At 42.2% G+C, this 26,701-nt stretch overlaps 1 protein-coding gene across 2 annotated transcripts in view; it reads right to left on the bottom strand.

The window, feature by feature from the left end:
* The window catches only part of Mcm10 (minichromosome maintenance 10 replication initiation factor), a 29,198-nt gene continuing 2,497 nt past the window's right edge, over positions 1 to 26,701 (bottom strand). Inside the window, exons 3-21 of one of the 2 annotated variants that reach the window (XR_011365593.1) lie at positions 24,718 to 25,059; positions 22,974 to 23,075; positions 22,720 to 22,854; positions 19,494 to 19,683; positions 18,304 to 18,469; positions 16,113 to 16,280; positions 15,501 to 15,617; positions 14,418 to 14,617; positions 12,843 to 12,943; positions 12,102 to 12,212; positions 11,835 to 11,952; positions 11,003 to 11,231; positions 8,484 to 8,628; positions 7,490 to 7,608; positions 6,023 to 6,136; positions 5,085 to 5,230; positions 2,496 to 2,538; positions 1,714 to 1,849; positions 1 to 1,015 (exon numbers count right to left, since the gene is read on the bottom strand). Coding sequence is in view for 1 of the 2 variants with exons in the window: in XM_069990372.1 (XP_069846473.1) it covers positions 1,766 to 1,849; positions 2,496 to 2,538; positions 5,085 to 5,230; positions 6,023 to 6,136; positions 7,490 to 7,608; positions 8,484 to 8,628; positions 11,003 to 11,231; positions 11,835 to 11,952; positions 12,102 to 12,212; positions 12,843 to 12,943; positions 14,418 to 14,617; positions 15,501 to 15,617; positions 16,113 to 16,280; positions 18,304 to 18,469; positions 19,494 to 19,683; positions 22,720 to 22,854; positions 22,974 to 23,075; positions 24,718 to 25,059 (2,630 nt within the window). In the remaining variant the exon portion in view is untranslated. Of the gene's footprint in view, positions 1,850 to 2,495; positions 2,539 to 5,084; positions 5,231 to 6,022; positions 6,137 to 7,489; positions 7,609 to 8,483; positions 8,629 to 11,002; positions 11,232 to 11,834; positions 11,953 to 12,101; positions 12,213 to 12,842; positions 12,944 to 14,417; positions 14,618 to 15,500; positions 15,618 to 16,112; positions 16,281 to 18,303; positions 18,470 to 19,493; positions 19,684 to 22,719; positions 22,855 to 22,973; positions 23,076 to 24,717; positions 25,060 to 26,701 lie in introns of both variants that reach the window. The other variant, XM_069990372.1, reaches the window with a different exon arrangement.

Genomic DNA, 26,701 nt, shown 5'->3' with positions numbered 1-26,701 from the left:
TTTGCATGAAAACATTTAATGCATGCTGATGAAGAAATTAAAAAATAGGATTACAAGAGTGATCTTTGTTAAGTAACTCAATGGCCCACAATTTCTCCCAGCCTGCTGCATCCACTCTCATCCCTGAATATTCTAAACAATCACAGGTACAAAAGCATCTCAATGAAGGCTCCCCAAGATTCAGTGAAACTGCCAAGTGACTCCACGATATTTTAAAATCTTATCCTAAGAATAAAGGCACCCCCATTTGGCCTACCATCATGCTTTAGAAGCACATTTTATACCTTTATAGATACACACACACACACACACACACACGCTTGCGCACGTGAGCACACACATGTGGATGCCAGTGATGTATTCAAAGGAGATTATATTTATTTTCCATATAAGGAGCTCACTCAATCAAAAAATATGACCTACTTTGTAATACATTGCTCTGTTTTAAGTTTATGGGACAAATGAGCTATTAAAAAGATCAGTTCTGGGTTCAGGGCATGGCTCAAAGTGGCAGTGCACCTGCCTAAAAAAGCATGAGGCTTTGAGTTCAATCTCTAGTACCATGGATTGGGGGAGGTGGCGGGGAGAATCTCAGAGTTCTAAGTGCTTTTTGGTTCTGATTAATAACTAAACTACTCTTTACTTTGCTAGTCAAATTAAGAAATGACAATAAAAACCTTCTGGGAAACAAAATATTCTTAAGAGCAATTTAAGCTAAAGATGTAACCTTAGGGGAAATTTAGGGATGATCCTGCATTTTTGATGTCTATGCATGTGAATTTTATTCCTGGTTCTTGAAAATACCCAAGTCAGCCATATTCCATAGTTACCTCCCACACACTTTAAGTTCCTAACAGTTCCATCTTGGAGAAAAAAATCAAAGCCATTTCTAGCTAGAGTTCAAGTTCTAATGTAATAACCCCGCTAAGCCATTGAACCTTTAGACGAGTCCAGATTCCACTTGGGTCCAATGACAGAGAAGTATGCTGCCCAGGGAGAGGACTCTCCTATATTACTGTAGAGGGAAAAAGAACATTTTATTTGCAGTACTTGAGAGCTGAGAAATCCCATTTTAAGCTTATTTGGTTCAATCTTCTGCCTTTTACAGATTCTTCTGGGTGAAGTCCACATGTTAAGCAACTTAATTAACTAGGGTTGAGAATTCTTTTTTTTTTTTTTGGATCCGGTTGTGGGGCCTGAACTCTGGGCCTGGGCGCTGTCCCTCAGCTCTTCAGCTCAAGGCTAGCACACTCTACCACTTGAGCCACAGCGCCACTTCCAGCTTTTTTTTTTTTTTCTGCTTATGTGGTGCTGAGGAATTGAACCCAGGACCTCATGCATGCAAGGCAAGCGCTCTACCACTGAGCTACCTTCCCAGCCCCTAGGGTTGAGAATTGTTTTGACTCTCCCAGTGTCTACAGAAACACTACAACTTTACTTGAGAAATGCAACCTCTATTAACCAAGCGATCTAGACATACAGTTCCCAGTTCATCTTTCCCTTTTGGGGCACACTTGGTGTGACTGAATTAAACCTGTGGTAGATAGGCAATGCCATGGTAACTTGATTAATACAATGATCTGTAGTTGACAGGAAATACCATGGTAACCTGATTTTGTACTTGGAGGTCAAAGCTACACATGGAGGAGAGTAGGCAGGAAGGGTCTGGTGTTTTCAAGCTCTTGTTTCTGATGGTGCCAATCAATTCCTTACTTTCCCAGAGCTACAAGAAGTCAGGCAGCGGTGGGAAATGTCTGTCTCGGGGTTATTTAAGGCTATTCAGAAATTTTGCATGTTCTTCTCCTCGCGGCAGCAGGGTTTCTCCTCCTATCTTTGGACCAGTCTTCTCCTAGAAAAAAAAGAGTATTAAGAAATGGTTTAACACAACTTCCCTTGGAACTACAATTGGTCCTGAGTGTGTAGTTTCAATATGGAATGCTGTAGTTTGAATATGGAATGTCCTCTAAAAGGCCTGCGTGTGCTTGGAGCCATCGGCAAGTGGTGGGACTTTGAAGAGGTGGAGCCCAGTGGGAGGTCATAGGTCATGGTCTTTTCTTCTATCTCTTTTTTTGTTCCATGAGGTAAAGAACTTCCTCTACCACATGCTCCTGCCACGAAGTGTGGCCTTACCACAGGCTCAAAAGCAATGGGGTCAACCCAAGACTTTAAAACTAGGAGCCAAAATAAACCCTTCCTCTTCCAAAGTTGACTTGTCTCGGGTATTTTTTTGTTCAACTTTTAATTTTTTTAACTTATTATTGTAAAGGTGATATACAGAGGGGTCACAATTACATAAGGCAGGTAGAGTACATTTCTCCTTTGACAATGTCATCCCCTCCCCTCTTTCCCTCCCATCTCCACCTACGAGTTGTATAGCTCATTTTCAATATAATGGCTAGCGAGTACCAGTGCTGCACTTGTTCACTCTTTGTCCCTCTGTTTCTGTACACTTGGGTATTTTGCTACAGCAACAAAAAGCTAAGGAACACACATACCTTCAGCATTCCATCCCGCTCCCATTTGTAGAGGCCACAGTTACTGAAAGAGGAAAAAGACGGCTTTACTCAGCAGGGTGCGACTGCCTGACCTCACTGAACCAAGGGGGGAAGAGCATCCCTGCATTCAGAAAGGTTTTATTCAAGGTGACCCGTTGTTTTTGAAGCCACATCTGAGGCTATGATGTAATGCTACAAAGAATAAGCACTGATGACTGAGAAATGGTCTTGAGTTCTTCAGCTGGAGACTTGAGGGTTAGAGTTTCAGATGATGGCACCACGGGACTATGTACGCCACAGGGGATGAACACAACCTTGTTTTGTGTTGATGGCTGTTGGGGTGAATTGCCAAGAGGAAGGCCAGGGGAAGCAGTGTTGTTACAAAAGCCCAAGCACTCTCCAGGTGAAAAGCATCTATTCCCCCATACTTAGCCCTAATGAACTGAACTCTTCTGAGTCTCCTAATGCTTTGCATAAGCTTTCACTCCTGCAATGTTGTTTTGAGGTTTTTTTTTTCATTTATTTTGGAGAAAAATCAAGTATCAATATCAAATATTTACGAAATTCACATGACCTGGCTATGGTTCCTGGTGCCCTCCCTCATACCAGCCCAGGAGAACTTTAGAGCAAAGCAGAGATCACAGGACATAAACAGCAAAACACCAAGAGGTAAATGAAAAGGTAGTGAAAACAGCCAGGTAAAACATTGTTGGGAAGACTAAAAGCAATCTTGAAATTGCCTCAAATCCCAAATGCTCAGTATCATATGAGTTATGTCTCCTAAAAATGATGCAATGATAAATGAATAAATAAATAAATAAAAGCCAAGACTGGGGATGGTGGTACACAACTGTAATCCCAGTGCTTGGGAGGCTCACTAGCAAGGAAGACTGTGGGTCTAAGGCTAGCTTTGGAACACAGGGAGACCCTGTCTCAAAAAACCAAAGGGTTAGCGTGCAGCTCAGGGGTGAAGGAACTGAAGAACTGCTGAGATAAACATAGGAGATTTGAGAAGGAAGACCCTGGAAAGCAACAAAACTGTGCATGTACAGAACCACACTAAGGTTTAAAGGGCTTCTCTACTATGTTACTGGATAGTAGGGATGGGAAAGGGAAAACGGCAAAGAATGATGAAGGAGACACTGGTCAAGATGCACTGTCCTCATAACCTGACTTCGGGAATTGTAACCTCTCTGTACGACTCTTTGATAATTAAAAAAAGGAAAAAGACTTCCCTAATGATTCAAATCAGTCATCAGTGTGGGGAAGTACGTTTCCATTGAATGAAACTGTGATGGATGGGGCTGGGAAGGTGGCTCAGTGGTAGAGGGTGCCTTGCATGCATGAGGCCCTGGGTTCGATTCTTCAGCACCATGTAAGCAAAAAAAGTCAGAAATGATGCTGTGGCTTAAATGGTAGAGTGCTAACCTTGAGCTGAAGAGCTGAGGGACAGTGCCCAGGCCCAGAGTCCAGGCCCCACAACTGACAAAACGAAACAAAACAACTAAGGTGGACCAATGTGTTAAATATCCAAGGTATATCTGCAAATGCAGAGGGCTGGGGATGTGGCTCAGTGGTAGAGCGCTTCTAGCGTGCACGAGGCTCTGGGGGTGATTCTCAGCACCTCATAAGGAAAAAAAAAGTCCCAGTAGGAAAACAAGTACTAGATATTAATAGAAAATTATAAAAAAGGCAATTAAACGGCTAAGAAAGTAAGATCCTGAAAATTCCAATAACCAGACGCCCGAGGGAAGGGAGGGGTTAGCCCACGGCTTGGCAGAGCAGCCCGGTCGGTTGTAACCCTGGGTGTGTCCCAGACGTCTCGCACACTAGACTTCGGCCATCCCTGGATGAAATGGACAGATGCTGCTCTCAGAGCACTGTTAGGAACAGCACACTAGATGTGCCTCTAAGCCTCGTGGAGCTGAGTGAACATACACTAATGAGGCTGTTAGTACCATTTGTGTATAATAAAAAACTTCCATGTGCGAAACAGTGCTTGCCTTACAAGCAAACAAAGCACACTGATCCTTTGAGAAGGGTCTGTTATGGCACTGAGGACGGGAGGGACATGGGGAAGGGGTGGGAAGAGCGCATATATAGGACACTGAGGGACCAGTGATGTTGTAAAACGAACTGGAGCCTGCTCCCCACTCCAGGGACGGCACCAGTGTGTGAAATGCAGCAACTCTACCTGACTGGCGCCCCTCCCAAAGTAACATGCAAACAAACAAAAGGCCTGCTAAATGTACACCGAAGAGGTTTTAAATGGACAAGTGGAGAGAAAACAATCCGTATCCCGGTGTCTAACAAATATACATACCCACCAGCCCACCAGCAGCAGCAGCTGACTTCAGTTACTTATTTCACTGTTCTTGGGAGCTACTATGGGCCAGGTACACAGGACACAGGGCTGCTTTGGGGAAGAAGCCCTGCTTCCCAGGGACTCCAGCTCTAGCTTGGGGACAGGCAGGGGCTGTGATGAAGGCACAGGATGACAGTCTCAAGTTTTCAGGGACCTGAACTGAGCAGTAGCTCAGTTAAAGAACCGAGAGCGAGAGGGCGGGGAGGGGGCAGCCACTGTCATACCTGCAGTGCTTCTTAGGGAGCAGGTCAAGGGCGATGCTCCTGTTCCCACAGGGACACTTGAAAAACCTCTTGATGCCATCATGCCAGTGGAAGTCATGCTGCTTGCTGATGCATGTCTCCAGAGGCTTGAAGTAGGTGTAGGCGCACTGCACAGACCAACACAGATACAGGCCTGGTGAGGGGTGATGAAGGAAGGACTGGACAGCAGCTGTCAGGGCCCCATCAGAGCTGCTGTCTCCATTCCCACCTACGTTTGTGCTGGGGCCTTTGACACGTTATCTTCTAGTGGCTGTGACTGGAGAGATTTCTTGAATTGTCTCTCCTATGAGTACCATCATTTCTAATGTCTAGTACTGCTGCTGGGTGGGCTTGAAGCACAGTCACTTTCTGTGACAGTAAGAGGCTGAGTGTGGTGATGAAACACACACAACCAGTGCTCACGAAGCTGAGGCAGGAGCAGCATGAGTCCATGGCTAGCCTAGGCTACACAGTGAGATCCTGTCTTGGGGCAAAAACATAAATAAAAATAAATAAAATCACAGTGAAGGTCAAAGAAGGAAAGGACTGTAAATCTCTCAATCATCTAGGTTGTTCTGTTCTAGAGTTGCTATGAAACATTGATCTCTGATTTCAGGATGATGGGACTTGGGACCTATTTTGGAAGGCTGATCAGTAGCTCTTTCATTTTCTCATTTTCTCATTATTATCCAATGCCAAGGCAGAGATGCAACAGGTATGTAATGCACCTTCAAGTTTGATCCCTGAAAGGAACAAGTCTCTTATTCTAGGCTGTCTGCTAAGTTTCTTATTCTATCTAGGCTGTCTGCTTTCCAGCCCAGTTAAGTGACATAACTGACCAGGCCCCACAGGTTCCCGGCATCCCAAGCTGCAGTGGCACAAAACAGGGCCCACGTTTCAAGTGCCCACTCTGCACGCACCGTCTTACACGTCACCACTCGACATTTTACTTCTCTGATGTTTCTCATCTTTTCTTCCATTTGTTCTTTCTTCACCAGTGGCTCGAAATAGGACTCCTGCAGTTCAGCCTCGGCCTGAATGAAAACACACACATGAGAGTACTCACATCAATGTCCACAGACTCTGATCATGAAGAATAAATCAGTAAGGACTCCAGTGACACAGTTCAGTAACAATCAAAACAGGACTGAGGAGATAGTCTACATGTTCAAAGATCCTAGACAGACCCCCATTAGCTAAATGAAAACTAAAGGTGGCAACAGGTACAAGAAAACCCTTGACACATGGAGGGCTGAGTAGAGAGAGCGGGCTTTTCTTTTCTTTTTTATTTATTTATTTTTTTTGGTCTGGTCATGGGGCCTGAACTCTGGGCCTGGGCACTGTCCCTCAGCTCTTCAGCTCAAGGCTAGCGCTCTACCACTTGAGCCACAGCGCCATTTCCAGTTTTTTTCTTTTTGTTTATGTGGTGCTAAGGAATCGAACGCAGGGCCTCATGCATGCAAGGCAAGCGCTCTACTACTGAGCCACCTTCCCAGCCCCCTCTTTAGCTTTTAAACAAGGGTTTATTGCTATAGAACGATTAGTCTTGCAAGGGGAGGTAGTATAATAGAGGCTTTGTGCACTGAAGACCACCCAGGAAGTGAACACAATGGTCCACTCATGTACCAACAGTTTACCTGTTCTTATGTAGGACACTGTGCAAAAGTTACATGGTTTGTTTTTTTTTTTTTTGGTTGTGGGGCTTGAGTTTGGGAGCCTGGGCACTGTCCCAGGGCTTTTTCACTCAAGGCTAGTGCTCTACCTGCTTGGAGTCACAGCACCACTTTTCTGGTGGTTAATTGGAGGTAAGAGTTTCATGGGCTTTCTGCCTGAGCTGGCTTTGAACTACGATCCTCAGATCTCAGCCTCCTAGAATTATAGACAGGAATCACCAGCACCTGGCTACATGGTGGTTTTAAAAACACCCAATACAGGGCTGGGAATGTAGCTTAGTAAGAGTGCTTGCCTAGCATGCATGGAGCTCTGGGTTCAATTCCTCAGTGCCAAATAAATAGAAAAAGTCAGAAGCAGCTCTGTGGCTCAAGTGGTAGAGTGCTAACTTCAAGCAAAAGAAACTCAGGGACAGTGCCTAGGCCCGAGTTTAAGCCCCAGGACTGGCAAACAAAACAAAACCAAAAAAACAAACACAGATAAAGAAAAAGAACCTAACATTATGACTTCAGTGTCATAAAGCCAGCCCAGCAAGCTGTTCACTTCAACTGTTCTGATAGACTCTGCACATCCTGAAGTAGCCAACTGCTACTCTTCAGTGTAAGGATAAGAGCAAAGAGATGTCCTGGGAGCTGCTTCTTGGGTTCTGTGAAAGCCCCTCAGGGCTTGAAGAACACTGACAATGACCACATAGGCCCCATCTTTTGGGCTCTTACCTCTTTGAGAATGTCTGTGTGCCTTGACTTTGCTTTTAGAATTTTCTGAAATTCCTCAGATTCCAGGTAGGCCAGCTGCTCTCTCCTTTTTTTCCTTGCAGGCTCCAATTCATCCTCAGCTAGGGCAGAAAGAAAAACATCAGCTGGTACAGACGACAGTGAGAAAGCCTGTGGGCTTTCTCTTTTTTTTTGGGGGGGGGGTCCGGTTGTGGGGTCTGAACTCTGGGCCTGGGCGCTGTCCCCTCAGCTCTTCAGCTCAAGGCTAGCGCTCTACCACTTGAGCCACAGCGCCATTTCCGTCCCATGTGGGCTTTCTCTTTAGCTTCCCATCACTCCTTCCCCCAGGCCCAGTGAGTACACAGGAAAGGTTGAAAAGCAGCTGAGAGGTAGAGCCTAGAAATGTGAGGAGGGCGGACTGGACCACTGTGCTAGAATTGACTTCACTTCACTACAAGGATTATGGTAACAGGTAACAACAATAACAACAACAAAAATGCTACTTATAAAATTAATTTTAACATGATTTTACCATGGGCTAGAGTATGGCTTAAGTGGTAGAGTAGTACCTCCTTAGCAAATACAAAGCCCTGATTTTAAACTCTGGTAACATACAGTCTCATTCTCTCCCTCTCTCTTTCTCCTTCTCTCCCCTCCTTCCTAGATGTTCTCTTCTAAACTTATACATTGTCTATACTCAGAGATCAAACAAAATCAGCAGTTTTAAACAAAGGAATTCTATTTCAAAGTAAATCTTTATGCTAGTATAAAGGTGCAAACCTTCCCCTAGACTGGTTAAGCTGTGTATCAATGGAATGAAATTAATTTCAATGTAATGTGATTATGCCAGTCTGCAATATTCACAGGAATTCTAGTTAAGGGAAAATGAGTGGAAAATAGTGGGATGTCAGGGTTCAGGGTGCTGTTGAGAACTTGGGCACTTGTGGTTATAGGCTGGAGCTCCCTAAGGTCCCACAGCTGCCTGGAACCACTGTACCTTCAGGAGAACATGTGTTGTTCTTTTCCACACGTTCCTTCACCTCCAGCATATCTTGGGGGTCCTTGTGCTTCTTTACAATGTTGTTTGGATCTGTTTTTGTAAGGATCTGGCCTTTTGCTTTTAATTTGGCAATTGCAGCTAACTAGGAGAAAATAGAGACAGTGAAGTAAGAATCAGAATGAGTTATCTGGTCACCTGTTGCCAGACCTGTGGCACGCGCCCCCCCCCCCCCACGTCCCACTCCCCTTTGGCCAATCCTAGGCTTGAACTCAGAACCTGGGCACTGCCCCTGAGCTTTTTCAGCTCAAAGATAGTGTTCTACCACTTGAGCCAGAGCTCCACTTCTGGCTTTTTGGTGATTAATTGGAGATAAGAATCTGATGTACTTTCCTGTCTGGGTTGGCTTTGAACCACAATCCTTATATGTCTCAGCCTCCTAAGTAGCTAGGATTACAGATGTGAGCCACTGGAATCCAGCTTCCTGTGTCCCTTTCTAGAAACAGCCAGTATAATCTGGCTGTTCTTTAATAGAAATGGAGAGAATATGTTTTCACTTTATCCAGCTTTATTTAGAAACAGTCATTCACATTTGATAGTATGACATTTCTAAGTTGATGGACAAATTTACAGGTTACTTAATCTAAGCAGTTAAATATCAGGTAGATGGCAGCCTTCCATCTCTGTAAGGGAACCATGTGACCATTTTGGGAGTTTTAGAACTGGACAAATTTCAGATAGAATTCGTTTAGCCTCTGACTAGCATATAACTGCGGGCAAATCACTTCATTTCTCATTGCTTTCTATATTTATAAAATAAGGTTGAAGATGGCATGATCTTTGATGGCTGTGGGCGGATGTAGGGAATGAGACCCGCTAAAGAGCACAGCATACCAACAGCACAGCCACATGGTAATATGAATCAACACATGCAATTATGATTACTATTAGTATTTCCGTGTGTTTTAAAAAAATCATTTTGTTATTATGAGACTGGGGTTACAGGTGTCAACCACCTTGCTAGGTATGGTATTACTGCTATTCATATAGGTACGACTTCAGAGTAGGGTGAGCTATTGCCCTTAATCTGATGATAGCTGCTATCTAGAGAAAAGCATAGTCTTAATTAGGGGACTCAGGAAGTGGGCTGGTGGGGTTCAGGGCACCCCCTCCTTCTTCAGCTAGGGCTACTTAGCTTTTGTCCACCACAGACCAGACGTTTGTGTATGATTTCTTTTTTTTTTTTTTTGGTCGGTCGTGGGGCTTGAACTCTGGGCTTGGGCGCTGTCCCTCAGCTCTTCAGCTCAAGGCGAGCGCTCTACCACTTGAGCTACAGCGCCACTTCTGGTTTTCTGGTGGTTTCTTTTGAACAACCAGAACCAGTGCCTGTGTATACTAGTTGGTGAACACTGAGCCACACCCCCAGCCCTAAAGAATTAAAGCAATTTTTTTTTTTGTTGTTGTTGTTGTTTTTTTTTTTTTTTTTTTAAATTTTTTTTATTGTAGAGATACTATACAGAGGGTTACAGTTACATGAGTGAGGTAATGAGTACACTTCCACTTCCTCTTGAACATTGTTACCCCCTCCATTGTTTTCCCCCTACCATCCCCTCCCTCCCTCCCTTCCCCAAGGTTCTTTTTTTTTTTTTTTTTTTTTTGATCGTGATTAAGTGATTACTTAATTTCCGGAAATTCACAGTATTGTGGAATAATGATGCTCATTTAAAGTCACAAGTTCATTCTAACTTTCCTGGAGCAAATTGTCTATCACAGTCTGTAATATATAACGGTGCTCATATGTTATATACCATATATGTGATCAGCAGCATGGGGATATTTAGTAGTGGTTCAACCAGATGAGTGGGAGTTCTTTGTTTCTTAAGTCCTGTTAGTTTTGTCATATCACCTAACATTTTGGATTCATCATCCACTTATCAGGGAGACCATGTACTGTTTGTCTCTTCGTTCTTGGCTTACCTCGCTCAACATGATTCAATTAAAGCAATTTTTAAAAAACTTTTACAAGAAGCAGTTGAGAGGTAGAGACTAGAACCCAGGGGAAGGGCAGACTTTTTTGTTAAACTTTTTTTTTGTGCACATGTTTTGCCCAGCTGAGTAGCTGGGATTACAGGGATACACAACTGTGCTTGGTTCCAAGGAGTCGAGTCTTTAAACCACAAGTATACACTTTCACTGTAACAATGAATTCCAAGAACTTTTTCTGCTAATGCCAATATAATCAAGCCTTGACCCCATATCTCCCTGGAAGCTATCTCCTTTTGCATGACGAGAAAGAAACAGTATTGAGATAACGGGCTCTAACTTTCCTGGCTTAAATTAATGGTATTATGTTGACACCATTATGGTTTAAAGTGACACTGACTCTGCTTATCACGACCAGTAAAATGTCGGCTATGCTGCTATCTGTTCTGGCCACTGAGCATATACAGAGTTTGAAATTCATCCAGCTGAGCTACACAGAACGCAGTCAAGTGTTCAAGAAAACAGGGGCCACGTACCTTTTTGGCTTCTGCTACAGCACTTAGTTTTGGTCTTGGAGGTGGGGACACATCAAAAAAGAGAACCTCATCTCCTTCGGTGACGCCTCGCCCAAGCTTGGGCATCAGAGGGGCTGTGGCTCCTTCCAGCCTGGGGAACTTGGCCCCTGTACGCGGACACTGAGTCAGGGGCAGCTGAGATGAGCATGGCACAGCTGGACTCTGGGCTTCACTTGAGTTTTGGAGGAATCTTTAAAAAATATGCAGAAATGAAAAACAGAGCTGGGGGCTGTGGCTTGCCCACTGTGTCCTAGGCCCCAACACTGCAAAAATAAGTAACAACAACAACAACAAATATACACACCCCAAGCTCTACATAGGACATGCTAAATACCTGCCAACAGTAACTCATCACTATGCAGAAAACCTGTGTTCGGGAAATCTTTGACTATCATTTATAGCCATTTCCACTTGATTGTGCTCTAAAAGGACTCCATTTTTAGTGTCTCATGCAATGAACTGCGTTCATTGGCTAAGCTTGTATTTAAAAACCAAAGTGTTGCAAAGCCAGGCAACGTGGACCAAACAGGCAAACACAGTGCTTTCCATGTGAACAAAACCCCCTTGCACACCTTTCTCCTTTCCAGGATGACACGAATGACTCTCCTTTGTACCATCGTGCTTTCATCTCATTAGCACAAGCTAGAAGTACATGGCCTTCAACACTACTTAGATTATGACAAAATCAGCCCATCAAAATCAGAAGTCAATGTTTTTTGAAATCTATTACAATGTTCTGAGGACTCCTGAGAAGAGTCATCTACACAGGAATTGTTAAGTCTGCCATTCTTACCGTTTCTGTATTTCTTCCGATCTCTTCTTCCTCATCTCTAGCATCTGTTGCTTCTGTTGCTTCAGGAGGGCTGATGCTGAGATAGACTGGATGGCAGGTTTGGGGCTCCCCAGGTCACCTAAAATACAGGCCCAGACTAAGAGATTCTCTGAGAAGCTGAATACTTGTATGTATATACATGCAATGGACGAATACTTGCTTGTATATACGCATACACACACATTCGCGTGCACACGTGGACAAGGTGGCTATGCCAGATGACTGTACCTGAAGCCTTGGCTTTGGCCAAATGCTGTTTTAAGTTTCTGGCTCCAAACGTTGGCAGGGCCATCAATTCCCTGAACTCCTCAGAGCAAGTCAAGCTCTTCTGGGGGATCCCTGGGACACAAACAGCAGCATTAGAGGAGGCAAAGTTCCGATGGCTTGATGGCATGTTATTTTTTAAACTCTGCAATCATATTTTGCTCATTTGTAAATGAAGTAGATGAACAATAGAGAAAACACAGAACTCTGTACCTCTCCCACTAGCCTGGAGGGACTACAGGGATACTCTAAGTAGTGATTAGAATATGAAACACTTAGCATCAATGGCATCATTTGATACCGTATTCCTGGAATATGGTTGGTGGTAAGGCAGTGTCCATGCCAGGCCCAGGCTGCTATTAGGACCATGTGTTCAGACAGGCTGGCATTCAATGGTCTAGGCCTACTTTATCAAAAGATAATTGACAGGGCTGCCCAGGAAGCTGGTACTACTGGTTGAAATGCTGGGTATGAAGTCTGACTGTTAAGAAATGGTAGAAAACACATGAGACCACCCTCCCCGCCCCCCCCCCCCCCCCCCGCTGGGGGTCAGAATGTTGCTTCTTCTTAATGTCCTGCCACCGGGCTTGATGGATATAGCTCTAACCCAGGCCACATCAGCCATGGAGGGGATAGCCGTTCTCAACCACAAATACCACACACTGAAACTGGGGCTGGAAACAGAGGGTGGGGAAACAAAGTTACCCAGTTTTTGCCGTGTTTCCTGAATGATGGCCTTTGAGCCCTTTACAACCAGATTCGTCAGTGTGGTTTGAATCTTCTTCTTAGGAGCAACAGCTGCTGCGCTGAAATGACAAGCGTCACTGAATCGAACACTGATGCGTACAGAAGGTGTCTCCTAACAACCACGGATACCAGTACTAGGTAAGCAAGCTGTGCCACCACCATGCCTACTACCTACCTACCTGGCTTACGTACTGTAGCCCCCAGTTAAGAATAAGAGGCATATATAATATTTTGGAGAAAAAAAAAAAAGAGGCAATCTGCCCACTTGCTTAAAGCCATTCTGAAAGGGCCAAAGAAAAAAAAACAAAACAACCCCCCCCAAAATAAAACAAAATACCTCCTATACTTCGATCTAGAAGTCTGGAAATTTATCTTAAGAACTGTAATAATTTAGGACATTAATTACATCATGCTTAAAATTTTTATTAGAAATGCTATTAATATGATGAGAGTATTATGTAGTCACCAAAAATAGTGACATCAATAAGGAAAATATTGTTTTATTTGGGAGGGGGAAAAAAGGGTAATAAAGAACAGGTATGTTGTAACAATGCTCAATAGGAAATATATTCATTGCTTTACTCATGTAACTGTAACCACTCTGTACAGTATTTTTACAATAAAAAATATTAAAAAAAAAAAAGAACAGGTATAGTATGAGTTCATTACTACAACTTAGTTGGGCTGAGGCTGTAACTCAGTGGTAGAACACTTGCCTAGCATGTGCAAAGCCCTGTTTAATCCCAAGTAACAAAACAAAACAAAAACAACACCAAGGATAAATGCCCTAAAAATGTTCTAAACATCTAGAAACACATATTTTGTCCTTTTGTATACACTTATTAAAAAATAATGTACATGTATTGCTTTTAGCAATATAAAAAAGTAGAGAAATCATTTGAAACTGTAAAAAAAGGTGCCTGATGTTTCCAAATACAGAGAAAATATGCAGTCCTGTTCAATTTCTACTGGATCAGCAACAAAATGTTTTGTTCTTAGACCTATTATCGTTTGACTGACTGAAGTCCCAACCTACCACATGCTCAGATGTAGTCCTCACAACACATTATGGTGTCAAGGCCATTGAACACCTACCTTAGAGACTGTAGTAGTCAGTCCCTAGAAGAGGGGCCATGATCATCTGACCTGTATCATCCCACCCCCTAGCGAAGCTTCACTGTAGGCAGTTAAATTTTGGTGCAAAGAGGTCTTTAACCTCAAGCAGTCACAAGCAAAATGACCTAAGGAATGCCATACAACCAGCCTCAGTGAAGTCACACTATTTGTGTCAGAAATCAAGGAAGCATAATTTTTATGTCAAAAGCCACCTATCAAATATATTACAGTATGACCCAGGAAATGACTCAATCTCTCCTTTCTGTGTCCTCTCTGCAAGAGAGAAGGACATCCACCTTATTGCAGGAAGTAAGCTATGAAAGGCAAGACCTGGACAAGTATTCCCTAACAGATATAGAAAATTCTGATCATCATCTTTACTCTTAGACAACAAGTAAAAGCTTGAGAATGTCTTACACAGAGGCTGCATAGGCCGCAGAAGAAACTCCTCCATAGTAAAAGCCATCTTGACACAGCCGCTCTTTTAGGCTAGCACCCCTGCGAGCAAACTTCTTGGGAATTCGTCCTCCGGAGAAGGTAGATTGCAGGTCGGTGCGCTTTGCGCTGAGCCTCTTGTACTGTGCCTGGATGTGATACTGACAGTACTCACAGTCGTTCTGCAAGGAAGAGCAGAGGGTGAGGACCAGGCCAGCAGGACAGGGAGCAGGGCAGGGGGTATGGACCCTTCATCCCAGCCTCCCAACTTCATCTGCCCACCTCATCACTCTACAGGGTTCCCCAGGGAAAGAAGATCCACCCTCAAGTCTCCTTCTTGGTAGGAGTGTAGACTCATCCAGCCACTTTGCAAGTCAGTCTGCGATTCTGTAAGGGTCAGTCAGACCTTGCAATTCTATCCACAGCTATACAGCCAAAGGAACTGGCATGTGTACATCAATGTTTATGGCAGGATTATTCACTATAGCCAAATGTAGGAACGACTTAACTGTATTATTAATTCAAAAATGGGTAAATAAAAATGTGGTCTATCTGTACAAAGGAATGTTATTTAACCAAGAATGAAGAGTTGACATATGCTAAAACATAGATAAACCTTGGCAATAATTCTGCTATGGGAAAAGTGATCAAAAATTTCACATTTTATGATCCATTATAGGAAATATTTAGAAGAAGCAAATCCAGAGATAGGAAGTAGACTTGTTTCCTAGGTGTGGGGGAGGAGGGACTGAGGAAAAACTGCTATGTGTGTGGATTCCTTTTTGGGTAATTGAAGTATTCTAAAATTATACAGTGGTGTTGGTTGTACATGCTTTGAAAGGGTATGATTTTTGTCTCTAAAGCTCTTTTTCTTAAAAGCTCTATTAAAAGGTGTAATAACACTGAAGTATAGAGTTTTTACTGTTCCTCATTGTTCGATCTCTGGAACTACACAGAAACAAGAACACATTAAAATTCTTCCCCTAAACCCTCAAGTCAGCTGTAATAAGCAATAATTTTAATTCTTTTCCTTAGTGAAACTGACATAAAAAGGCTGAAACTAACCAAATTAACAGTTTGTGTGCATGGGTCTCCATTCTTTTTCTTGGCTTTACAGGTTCCCAGGTCCAGAGCTTCACCCATAATTAAGACCTTTTGAGGATGATCAATAGATAAGCACACCTGTGAAAGAGAGGCAGACTTTAAGGACTGACAAGCAGATAAGCATATTTTGTGTATGTGTGTCTCAGAGTTCCAACTCTAGGCCTTACACAGGAACTCTATAATCACTTGAGCTGAACTTTAAGCTTTTACAAGTTTTTATGCCTGTGCTGGCCATGAGCTGCAATCTACTGATTGCAAGAAGTTTTCCCAAGTAGCTATGATTATAGCTTGAGCCACTTTGCCTAGCAAGGTGTGGCTTTGTGTGTGGTGTCCATACTGGGGCTTGCACTCAGGGCCTAGGCTCTGTCTCCGAGCTTCTTTTTTGCTGAAGGCTAGGGCTCTAGCACTTGCGCCACAGCTATACTTCCAGGTTTTGGTAATTTATTCAAAATGAATAGCCTCATGGACTTTCCTTCCTAGGCTGGCTTCAAACTGTGATCCTCAGATCTCAGCTTCCTGATTAGCTAGGATTACAGGCATAAGCCATTAGTGTCTGGCTTTACAAATCCTTACCTCCTCTGAGCCATCCTTGGGCTTCATGGGATTGGCATTGAGCAAGCCTATGACAGTGCCCTGCTCCGTCTTCCACAGTTCCTTGTGAACTTCCCCAAACAAGAATAATGACACATGTCGGGTCAGGTCACGAAGATCATTCAGTTTCCAGATGCTAAATGTTTTCCCCTGGAATGAATATTTATTTTTGGTCTTAATAATTTTTGAACTGTGCACAATCTCCATTTATGGTTCAAATGTTTTATTGTAGAAAAATATAAACCACACAAATATAGAATCATTAGAACATCTGCTATTTAGCTTCTATATATTACCCATCTCACTTCAGAGATGGAGATGAGGCCAGGGCACTCAGATCTAAGCATCAGGTCTAGTTGGTGGGATAGCTCTACTTTACTAATGACATGTACACTCAAGCACATATGCATACATTCAAACACATACACACACACTCATATATACACACACACATCCACATCCACATATATACATCATTCGGAGGATAAGAAGCAGCTATGGGTACTAACATTTAATAACTTACTAATATGAACAGATACTATGCAAACAATTTTGCAAATTTATTATTTATCACTGATTACTATTATTTATTTTTGCTGGTCCTGGGGCCTGAACTCAGGGACTGGGCATGGTCCTTGAGCTTCTTTGTGCTCAAGGCTAGCGCTCTACCACTTGAGCCATAGCAATACTACCAGCCTTTTCTGAGTAGTTTATTGGAGATAGTCTCTGACTTTCCTGTCCAGGCTAGCTTTGAATTGCAATCCTCAGATCTCAGCCTCTTGAGTAGCTAGGATTACAGGCATGAACCGCCACAGTGCCCAGCTCATTACATTATTAAGTCATAAGCAGGCTTCTGCTGTATGCTATTAAATCTCTGAATCATTTAAAGAAAGCCAGACATTGAAACATGTCAGATGTATTAGAAAATATCTGGAGATGCAATTCAAAATGTTGACTATATAATGAACAACGTCCACTGGGGGAAGGGGGATCATTTGAATAATGTTGAACTCAGATACTTCAGAGGCATCCCAGAGGATATGGTTATAGGTAATGGTGAGTTATTTTGTCTAGACTGTGAGTGCTGGATTTATGTAATGCCCTTCTTATAAGAGTTCAGATAAAATTATTCACTAAATATTTCAATGTCATTATACTCACCTGTGAAGCAATTAAGAACTTAATCAAATGGAAGCTAGACTTCTTCATGTTTACCACCACAATAACACAACAAGCAATCTTTAATTAATTACTATTATTCTTAGCAGAACTTGAAAGAGTGTAACATTAGTTTTAGCTCAAATAATCACATATTTCAGAGCTGAGAGATTATCAGTATAAGATAAGCGAGCTGCATTTTATGGATATAGAAATGAAGCTCCTAAAGAAAAGATTAAGTTTCATCCTGAGGCCATGCCACTATTTACAAGAACAAAGATTAGAACCCTGTTTTGTTCTTGACTTTTCAGGACACAAGACCGTTTTCCCTCTCAGTCTAACTGTAGTGTTGAAACTCGCTAGGTGTTCTGTAACAGACCACACCATGCAATTTCAGCACTATTGGAGTGGGGCTATTACAAAAAGAGTTGCTTTCCTGATTTCAGCCTTGCTCTTCTCATGGTTGGCATACAGAAAAGCTATTGATTTTTGTGGGTTAATTTTATACACTACTACTTTGCCAAAGTTTTGGATCAGCTCATGGGGTTCTTTAAATACAGGACCATGTCATTTGCAAAAAGGCAAGTTTTACTTCTTTCCCCATTTGGATCCCCTTTATGTTTGTCTCTTGCCTTATTGCTCTAGCTAGAAATTCCAATACTATATTGAAGAGGCTGGAGAGAGTAGATATCTTTGTCTCATTCCTGATTTTACAGGAAATGGTTTTAACTTTTCATCATTAAGTATAATCCTCTCCCCTACAAGGACAGCAAGGACAGTCAAGTGTGCCACCCAAACACATGCCACATGAAATGCTAGGACAGCGATTTGGACACTGAAAGGCCCATGAAAGCTGTACAACCAGATCTTTAAGTAGGATACTGCCCCTAATACAGATCTCCAAGGAGGTGTGGCAACAAGTTACTTGGAAATGAAGTAGTGACAGGCGACAAGTAAGGATGTAGGTCACCACTGTGTGCAATGAGGCAGCGCAGAATCCAGAAAGCTGGCTTACGTTGTTGGCACTTTGTGGAGTGACTTTCTTCAGTATCACCCCAAATGTCACCCAGTCCACTTCCTCCAGCTTGTCAATTGCCATCTTTTCCCTGATCTGTGACAGTCTGATCAGTTTCCGGCCAATCATTTTCTTGTTCATTTCTGTGGAGGATACTCGAGGCCGCCTACATTAAGAAAACCAACAATTGATTACTGTTCTAATAAAGTATCTGGCACCTCCCCAGCTGTCTGAGGAGGTGCTATGGTGCTTTAGGGAGCTTAGTTATGTAGTATGTATAAGGCACACAGTTTTTTTTTTTTTCTTTGAGGTACTAGGGTTTGAATTCAGGGCCTTACACTTGCTAAACAAGTGTACTATTACCCCTTGAGCTATACTCACCACCCTTTTTGCTTATTTTTTTTTAGATAAGGTCTCATGTTTTTTTCTCCAGGACCAGCCTCATACAAAGATCCTCCGATCTACAGCTTCTCTTAGCTGGGATCACAGGCATATACCAGCACATCTGGCTTACTGATGGGATGTCTCATTTACTTTTTTCCCCAGGCTATCTCTGGATGGCAATTCTCCCTTCTATACCTACTGTGTGGCTGGGATTATAGTAGTAAGCCACTGTGGCTGACCCTCTTTTGGCCTTTTCAAACAGGGTCTTGCTATGTATTCCAGGCTGGCCTGCCTCAGTCTCCTAAGTGCTGAGATTATAGGTGTGAGATGATGCCCAGCTTAGTTTTCAAACCAAGGTTTTTCTTTTTCTTAGATACAGATATGACTTCATAGCTTTTTATTATTTGTAAACATCCGTTATATAGAGATTACTATCCTCATTAAATGATTTAAAAATAGTCTACAATGCCTAGTACCATAAACAAGTAGTTTAATTTAGACTTAAAAAAAACTTAGTCTGTTCTGACCTATTTCTTACTGAATATACTATTATTTCCTTTTACACATAAATGTTCTTTACTCACCATAAATCCAGAGTAACGCTTCCTTAAACACTTCACAAACAGCTGTACTAAGTCAAACCAAGTGCTGCTGCTAGATTTACCGCCAAACTTTGTCCAATTCAAGAACTCTTAATCTTTTGTGGATCTCCTACCCAGGCACACAGCTTATAAAAGACACCATCTTCAGAGTAGGAAGTGCCATCTAGTGGTATAGAGGGAAGGAGAGCTGACAGAACTACTGACCTGAGCCTCAGGCCAGAGAAGGCTTCCACAGAGACCTGAGGAGCTGGTTCCTCAGAATTCCTGGAGATGGCTGAACTCCTGGAGACAGCTGAGCTCTGATCTCTAGTCGTCTCACTAGGTTTGTTCCCAGGAATACTTCGGAGTGGTTCAGGAGGAGTAGCTGTCATCTTTAAAGAAGAGCTTTTGGACTCTAGAAAATTAATTTAGAATTTAGTGAAAAGAAATTCACACTGATATAAGCATGACATTTGCTTACAGAATTCTTTTAATGCATAAAACAACTAAATTTTGAGGGAACACAGGTAGCCCATGAGAGCACATCTGACTACCTTCAATCTCCAGTGTGATCCAACAGACCATCTGGGATGACGGAAATGTTTTCTATCAGTTTTATCCACTATGGCAGAAGCCATCAGTGATAGGCAGCCATCAGCCACTTCAAATGTGACCAGCACTTCTAAGGAAGAACATGTCTACATTACATTTACATAGGAATTCATAACTTGGGCCTACTGTAGCAGACATTCTAAATGCAGTGGCATTTGCAGATTTTCACTACATATAAGCATGGCTCCTTTTTTTTGGCCTGTCCTAGGGCTTGAACTCAGGGTGCTTTTCTTGAGCCTCTTTGTGCTCAAGGCTAGTGCTCTACCACCTGAGACACAGTACCACTTTCAGCCTTTTCTGAATAGTTTATTGGAGATAGGAGTTGTATGGACTTACTTCACTGCCCAGGCTGGCTTTAAACTGCAATCCTCCTATCTCAGTTTCCTAAGTAGCTGGGCGTGAGCCACTAGTACCCTGCTCATGGCTTATTGTGAGAGAATTGTGCATACATCTTTCTTTCCTATTTCATTTCTTTCTTTTCCATTCCACTTTCTTTACAGGGAGGGGACCAGGGTGTTTTCCTGATCATTGCACACATTAAATATTCCTGATGCAGTTACTCTTCATATTTTATTTTATTTTATTTTATTTATTTATTTTTTTGGGTCCAGTTGTGGGGCCTGAACTCTGGGCCTGCGCCCTGTCCCTCAGCTCTTCAGCTCAAGGCTAGCGCTCTACCACTTGAGCCACAGCGCCACTTCCAGCTTTTTTCTTTTTGCTTATATGGTGCTGAGGAATCGAACCCAGGGCCTCAGGCTTGCAAGGCAAGCGCTCTACCACTGAGCCACCTTCCCAGCCCCTCTTCATATTTTAAAAGTGGCTATATGGAAATGGCCCAGATGACCTATAATAAATGAGTGGATTAAAAAATATGGTACATACATACATGGAATTTTACAGAGCTATTTAGAAATAAGATTGTCATTTGCAGGAAAATGGATGGACCTAGAACAAATCACGTTAAGTGAGGCAAGCCAAGCTCAGAGAGACAAGCAGGCATGTTTGCTCTCATATGTGGAAGTTAAATCTAAAATACACTGGGACATGATTAATTGTATAGGATGCTAGGCATTCACACACAGTGAGACTAAAGGAGGATATTCTTAGGAGAGGAACACAAAGGTGCAATGTTTATGTGCATCTGATCATATAATAGACTGAAATGAACTCTAGGAAATTGAAACAAGAGGTGTTTTTCTTTGTTGCTGTGTTTGTTTTCTTTTGGTCTTATTGTTCACTTATCTGTCTTTGGGAGGGTAAGGGGAACACAGAAATGGAGGGACAAAGAGTGAACAAATGTGGCAGTGGTTCTCACTAGATACTATGTTAAAAATGAACTACACAACTTGTGGGTGGAGATGGAAGGAGAAAACTTGAGAGAGTGAAGCAAGGGGTGACACTGTCCAAAAAGAAATGTCCTCATTATCTGACTCACATAACTTATGTACCTTTCTATACGTCATCTTTATAATGACAATAAAACAATAAATAAAACAAGTGGTATAATGCTTCAAAAGGTCAGAAAGCCTGGGCACAGTCATTCTTACGAAAGACTGCATTGTTTACCCTCAGAGGGACTTTGGTCACTGTTCCTAAGCTAGGGGGTCAGGACAACCCGAGAACTTTAGAACTCAGAAAACAGGTCCATGTCCTCAAAACCACATTTTGAGTATTTTCTAATGTAATACCCAATGTCAAAGGTCTCAAGGTTCAGATACTTATTTGTAAGTGGACAAAGCAAATGCTTAATTAGTGTCAATAGTTCAAGTTGGCAGCTCTTTTTCACCAGATAGAGAAGAGCTGGCCCAAAGCTATTCACATGTAGTGTCTGAACTGCTGCTTTATTAGGCTCTTTCCTCATCACTCTGCATTGGGTATTCTGAGGAGTAATTATCTTGGGTAAATGGAGGCAATGTGTATTAAAAAAACAATACTTGAGCTTACACAGTGTTTCCATTTCTATCTTATAACATAAACACATGCTGGAATAGGTTTAATTTGAATACTATTCTAGTCTCTTGGAGTAGAAGGCTTTTTCCCATGTAAGGAATAGTCCTTTTGGGCTGGGAATGTGGCTTAGTGATAGAGTGCTTGCCTAATATGCATGAAGCCCTGGGTTCTATTCCTCAATACCACATAAATAGAAAAAGCCAAGGGTAGTACTGTGGCTCAAGTGGTAGAGTGCTAGCCTTAAGCAAAAGAAAGCTCAGGGACAGTGCCCAGCCCCTGAGTTCAAACCCTAGGACTGGCAAAAAAAAAAAAAAAAGGAATGGTCCTTTTGGTTTAATGTAACCTGGCTTCAGATAAAATACCCACTTAATAAGGCCCTATGTGCCTTATTCTCATAAGCCCAAAGGTTAAATCTCCAGATTTCCAGCCTGAGAACTCAATTCAGGGTTCTATTAACTATGGAATAAGTAAAGCTTAAAGACAACTATGGTCAACTTGTTACCGTATAGTAAATACCTACTGTGGCTCTAAAGACAGTCTAAGTACTCTTAGATGGAGAGTAAGAGCCCAAAGCATTTCCTACAGCTCCTACTTTTTTTTTTTTTTAATACATTTTTTATTGTAAAAAAACCCCACAACTGTACAGAGGGGTTACAGTTACATGAGCAAGGTAATGAGTACATTTCCTACCACGCATTGTTACCTCCTCCTTTGTTTTTCCCCTACCATCCCTTCTACAGCTCCTATTTCTAAGAAAATGACTTTCCCATTAGGGAGCCATGACAGTCCAGACCACCTTCCTGCACAGGTGCACGTACACAAGGCAAGACCAAATCAGATTTTACATACAGCCAGAGTGGTACAACCTAGAGAGGCCTCAGTACCTCACCTGTAGCAGCCTTTGGTGTCCGAGCCAGACGTTTGGTTCTGGGTAGGGCAGGGGCATTGAGCTCTGCTGAGAAGCACGGGGACTCCTGAATCCGCTGAACTTTCTTCTCTTTCAGAGGGGACCGGGGACACTTCCCTTGAAGTAAAAGAAATAAGTAAAGCCAGTTTAGGAACAGGCTCAAAGGCTGCTTTGGATGCAAAGAACAATGTTATAGTTCTCGAGTAACAGAGATGCTATGATGAAAGTCTAGTTACTGGAGGATTTGAGGAGGGCTGGACTTGCAGGCTGTTGAATTGAGGCTGCTTTTAGCTGCTCTTGTAAGGACTTCATTTGTTCTTGCAACTTCCTTAATTCATCTAGGAAAGAAAAATACACTAATTTAAGACTAAGCAGAGAAAAAAATGTTCTACCTGGCAAGAATGATGTAATACTTTTGTTGTCTGCCCATGTCTCTGAGACTCACAATACCGTCACATACTCAAAGCTCCCCCAGAAAAACACACTGTATATCTCCAATCAGCAGGGTCTGACACCTAAGCATGTTAAAGATTGGTACAACTGACAATGGCACATCCAAACAAAACTGAGCAGTGATTTTACCTCTTTTACAAGAATAGAAATAACATAAACAATATAACAAATGCTAGCTCCTGTATTAGAAGGCACAGTTAGCCATTAAATTTTATTATAACTTAAAACTATGGCCCTCAGTGGATGAATGGATCAAGAAAATGTAGCATAAATTTATCAGAAAAAATGATATTGTACCATTTGTAAGGAAATGGAAAAATATTAAGTGAAGTAAGAAAGACCCAAAGAAACATAGGTGGCATGGTTTCCTTCATTTGTGGTAACTAGAATGCGCCTATAAATCTACAAGTAAACACACTGGATGGTAAAAGATAAAAATACACTGGGACATGAAAAATTATGCAGAACTTTAGGCATTCACACAGAGTGAGACCAAAGGAGGATATTCTTAGGAGACGATCACATAGGCTCAATAGCTATGTGCATCTGACCATAAAGTCATATTTACTGAAATGAACTCCAGGAGGTGGAAACAAGAGGTGTTTTTTGTTGTTGTTGTTGCTAATTGTTTTCATTTTCTTTTGCTTGTTTGTTCGTTTATCTGTCTTTAGAAGGTAAGGGGGGGGCACAGAAATGGTGAGACAAAGGGTGAACAAATGCAGCATCGGCACTCACTAAATACTATATGGAAAATGAACTATCCAACTTGTGGGTGGGGAAAGGAAGGAAAAACTGAGAGGGATAGGGAGAAAATATCCTAAAAGAAACGTACTTATTGCCTGACTTATGTAACAGTAACCCCTCTGCATATCACCTTTATAATGATACAAAATAAAAATAAATTAAATAAAAGACGGGAGCTGGTAGCTCACACCTATAATCCTAGCTACTCAGGTGGCTGAGATCTAAGCATGTGGTTTGAAGCCAGCATGTGCAAGAAAGTCCAAATGACTCTTTTCTCCAACTAACCAATAAAAAGCTAGAAATCTAAGTGTGACTGAAGTGGTAAGAGTATCAGCCTTGAGCCAAAAAGCCAAGAGAGAGTGCAAGGTCTTAAGTTTAAGCCCCAGCCCTGGTGCACATGTACACACATAATAAACACAATATGTAGGAAAAGATGTCAGAAACTAAAAAGGGGATGCCTCAAAGCCTTGGTTAAGGATTCAGTATTTGGTAACATTGTAGCTGTGTCCCTCATTCCCCACACCTATGGATCCTAAGGAAATATCATCTGTAACAAGCACAGAGTAAGATTTAGGGCAGGTCTGTTGGAAGGCATTATGGGAGGAGACGGAGAGATGCTGAAATGTTGATCACAAATGTCTCTGTCCTCTACTGACTCAGATCATTTGTCTTTTACAGCTATTTACTGATATCCTGAGTTTCCAGCTATTTTGTCTGACTGTCATACTGTGGTCTCTGTCTACTTTGTCACAAGCAATTAGAGAAAGTATGAGGTGAAGGCACCTTGCAACTCCTCGTTGGTTTTCTCTTGCCTGGGGGCAGGAGCAGCATCGAGGACCCTGTTTTCAGTGGAGGGCGATGCAGGAACATCTTCATCTGTTAAGTCCCCCACATCGCCAAAGAGAGTAGCCAGATTTTCCTTCTCGTTTTCTGTTCTCCCCACATCGCCATCACTAGCCTCTTCTGTGTAAGATTCACCATCACCATCAGCATCAAAAAGCTCATCAAATTCGTCCAGTTCGCCATCCTCCTGGGCCAGGGAGTTACTCTCTTCTGAATTACAAGCCGAGGCTGACCTATTCTCCTCCAGCAGAGCTGTCAGCACAGCCAAATCATCTTCCTCCACTACAAGACAGAGAAGGTCAAGGAGAGAAATGAAGCAAACCTGAGAAAAAGTGCCAATGACAAGCACAACTAACTCAAACCCTCAACATTTACCAGGCAGTTAAGGTACAGCTATAGATAGCCCTGTCTTGCCTGATACGCCACTTGTTCCTCTGTCTATTTTTCTTGTGCCTGGGTACTTCTGAGAGGGCACTGGGCTAAGGGAAGAGGAGCTAGTATTTGCTTGGGTGGGTCATGCACTGGGCTAGAACTTTTTTTTTAATATATTTTATTTTATTTTATTTTTTTGTGAAAATACTGTACAGAGGGGTTACAATTACATGGGCAAGATAATGAGTACATTCCTTATCAAGCATTGTAGCCTCCTCCTTTGTTTCCCCTTCCCATCCCTTCCCATCCTCCCCCCCAATTCTCCCCGCACCAAAGTTGTAAAGTTCGTTTTTGACATAATGACTTCTACATCTCATTGTTGCAACGGGTCCACCTGTATCCTTATTTAAACGACTTGTTTTTCCCCTTCCCCTCCACAAATTATACCGACATCAAATGCAGTGAAAGCAGGGGTTATACTGTGGGGGAGGGACATACAAAGCAACAAAGAAATAATCTTATAAATGTGTTAGAAACAATCCTATGAAAGAAAAAAAAAACATTTGAATACATATCTTAGGGTTCATTTTCCTAACATCACCTTATCTGACCTTTTCTGCTTGACTCAGACATATACTAGATATTGCAAATAAGGGAAACCATGGGACCTATGTTTCTTTGGGCCTGGCTTACTTCACTTAATATAATTTTTTCCAAGCCTTTCCATTTCCTAACAAATGGGGAAATGTCATTCTTTCTGATGGAGGCATAGAATTCCATTGTGTATATATACCACATAGTAGTGCTGGTAGCTTTAGTGTGGTCTTGTTTGTAAACATTTGGGTAAATGCCCAAAAGTGGGATTGCTGGGTCATAGGGGAGCTCTATGTGGAGTCTTTTGAGGAACCTCCATACTGCTGGGCTAGAACTTTTTACTTCCCCCAAACAATTGTTTTACCTTTTTTTTTTTTTTTTCAGTTCACACTGTCTCTTCTCCAGCCTCTTATGTCTTCTTCCTTTTGAACTCTATTACAATGATGGCTAGATGCCAGCGATTCACCCTGATAATCCCAGCTACTCAGGAGGTTGAGCTGAGGATCATGGCTCAAAGCCAGCTTAGATAGGAAAATCTGTGAGAGTCTTATCTATCTCCAACTAACCAACAAAAAAGCCAAAAGTGAAACTGTGGCTCAAGAGTAGAGTACCAACCTTGAGCAAAAAGCTCAGAGACAGCGCCTAGTTTGAGTTCAAGTACCAATATGGGCACCAAAAACAAACTCTTAAGTGTATGACTTGTCTGTATTTTATATTAAAAATACAAGCAATTAGCTTCTTGATATTTCACACCAACTCTGAACATCATCTCGTTGCTATCCTTCCTCTGAAAACTGACAAAGTGTCTACTATTTATAGCCAGTTCCTCTGTTTATATAGCAGATCAATTCTTTTCAGCTTCCCATGGATGTCGTTCTATTTTTTCCACCTGTCTCCTGCTCCATCAAATTTAAAACAAAGATAGTTACTCAAGAGAAAACCCTCTCTCTCTTTTTGG

The sequence above is a fragment of the Dipodomys merriami genome, unplaced genomic scaffold, assembly GCF_024711535.1.
Source record: "Dipodomys merriami isolate MVZ:Mamm:240054 unplaced genomic scaffold, mDipMer1.0.p SCAF_4, whole genome shotgun sequence".
Lineage (NCBI taxonomy): Eukaryota > Metazoa > Chordata > Mammalia > Rodentia > Heteromyidae > Dipodomys > Dipodomys merriami.
Note: the sequence above shows the minus strand (reverse complement) of the source record. Positions and strands in the feature narration are given on the sequence as shown.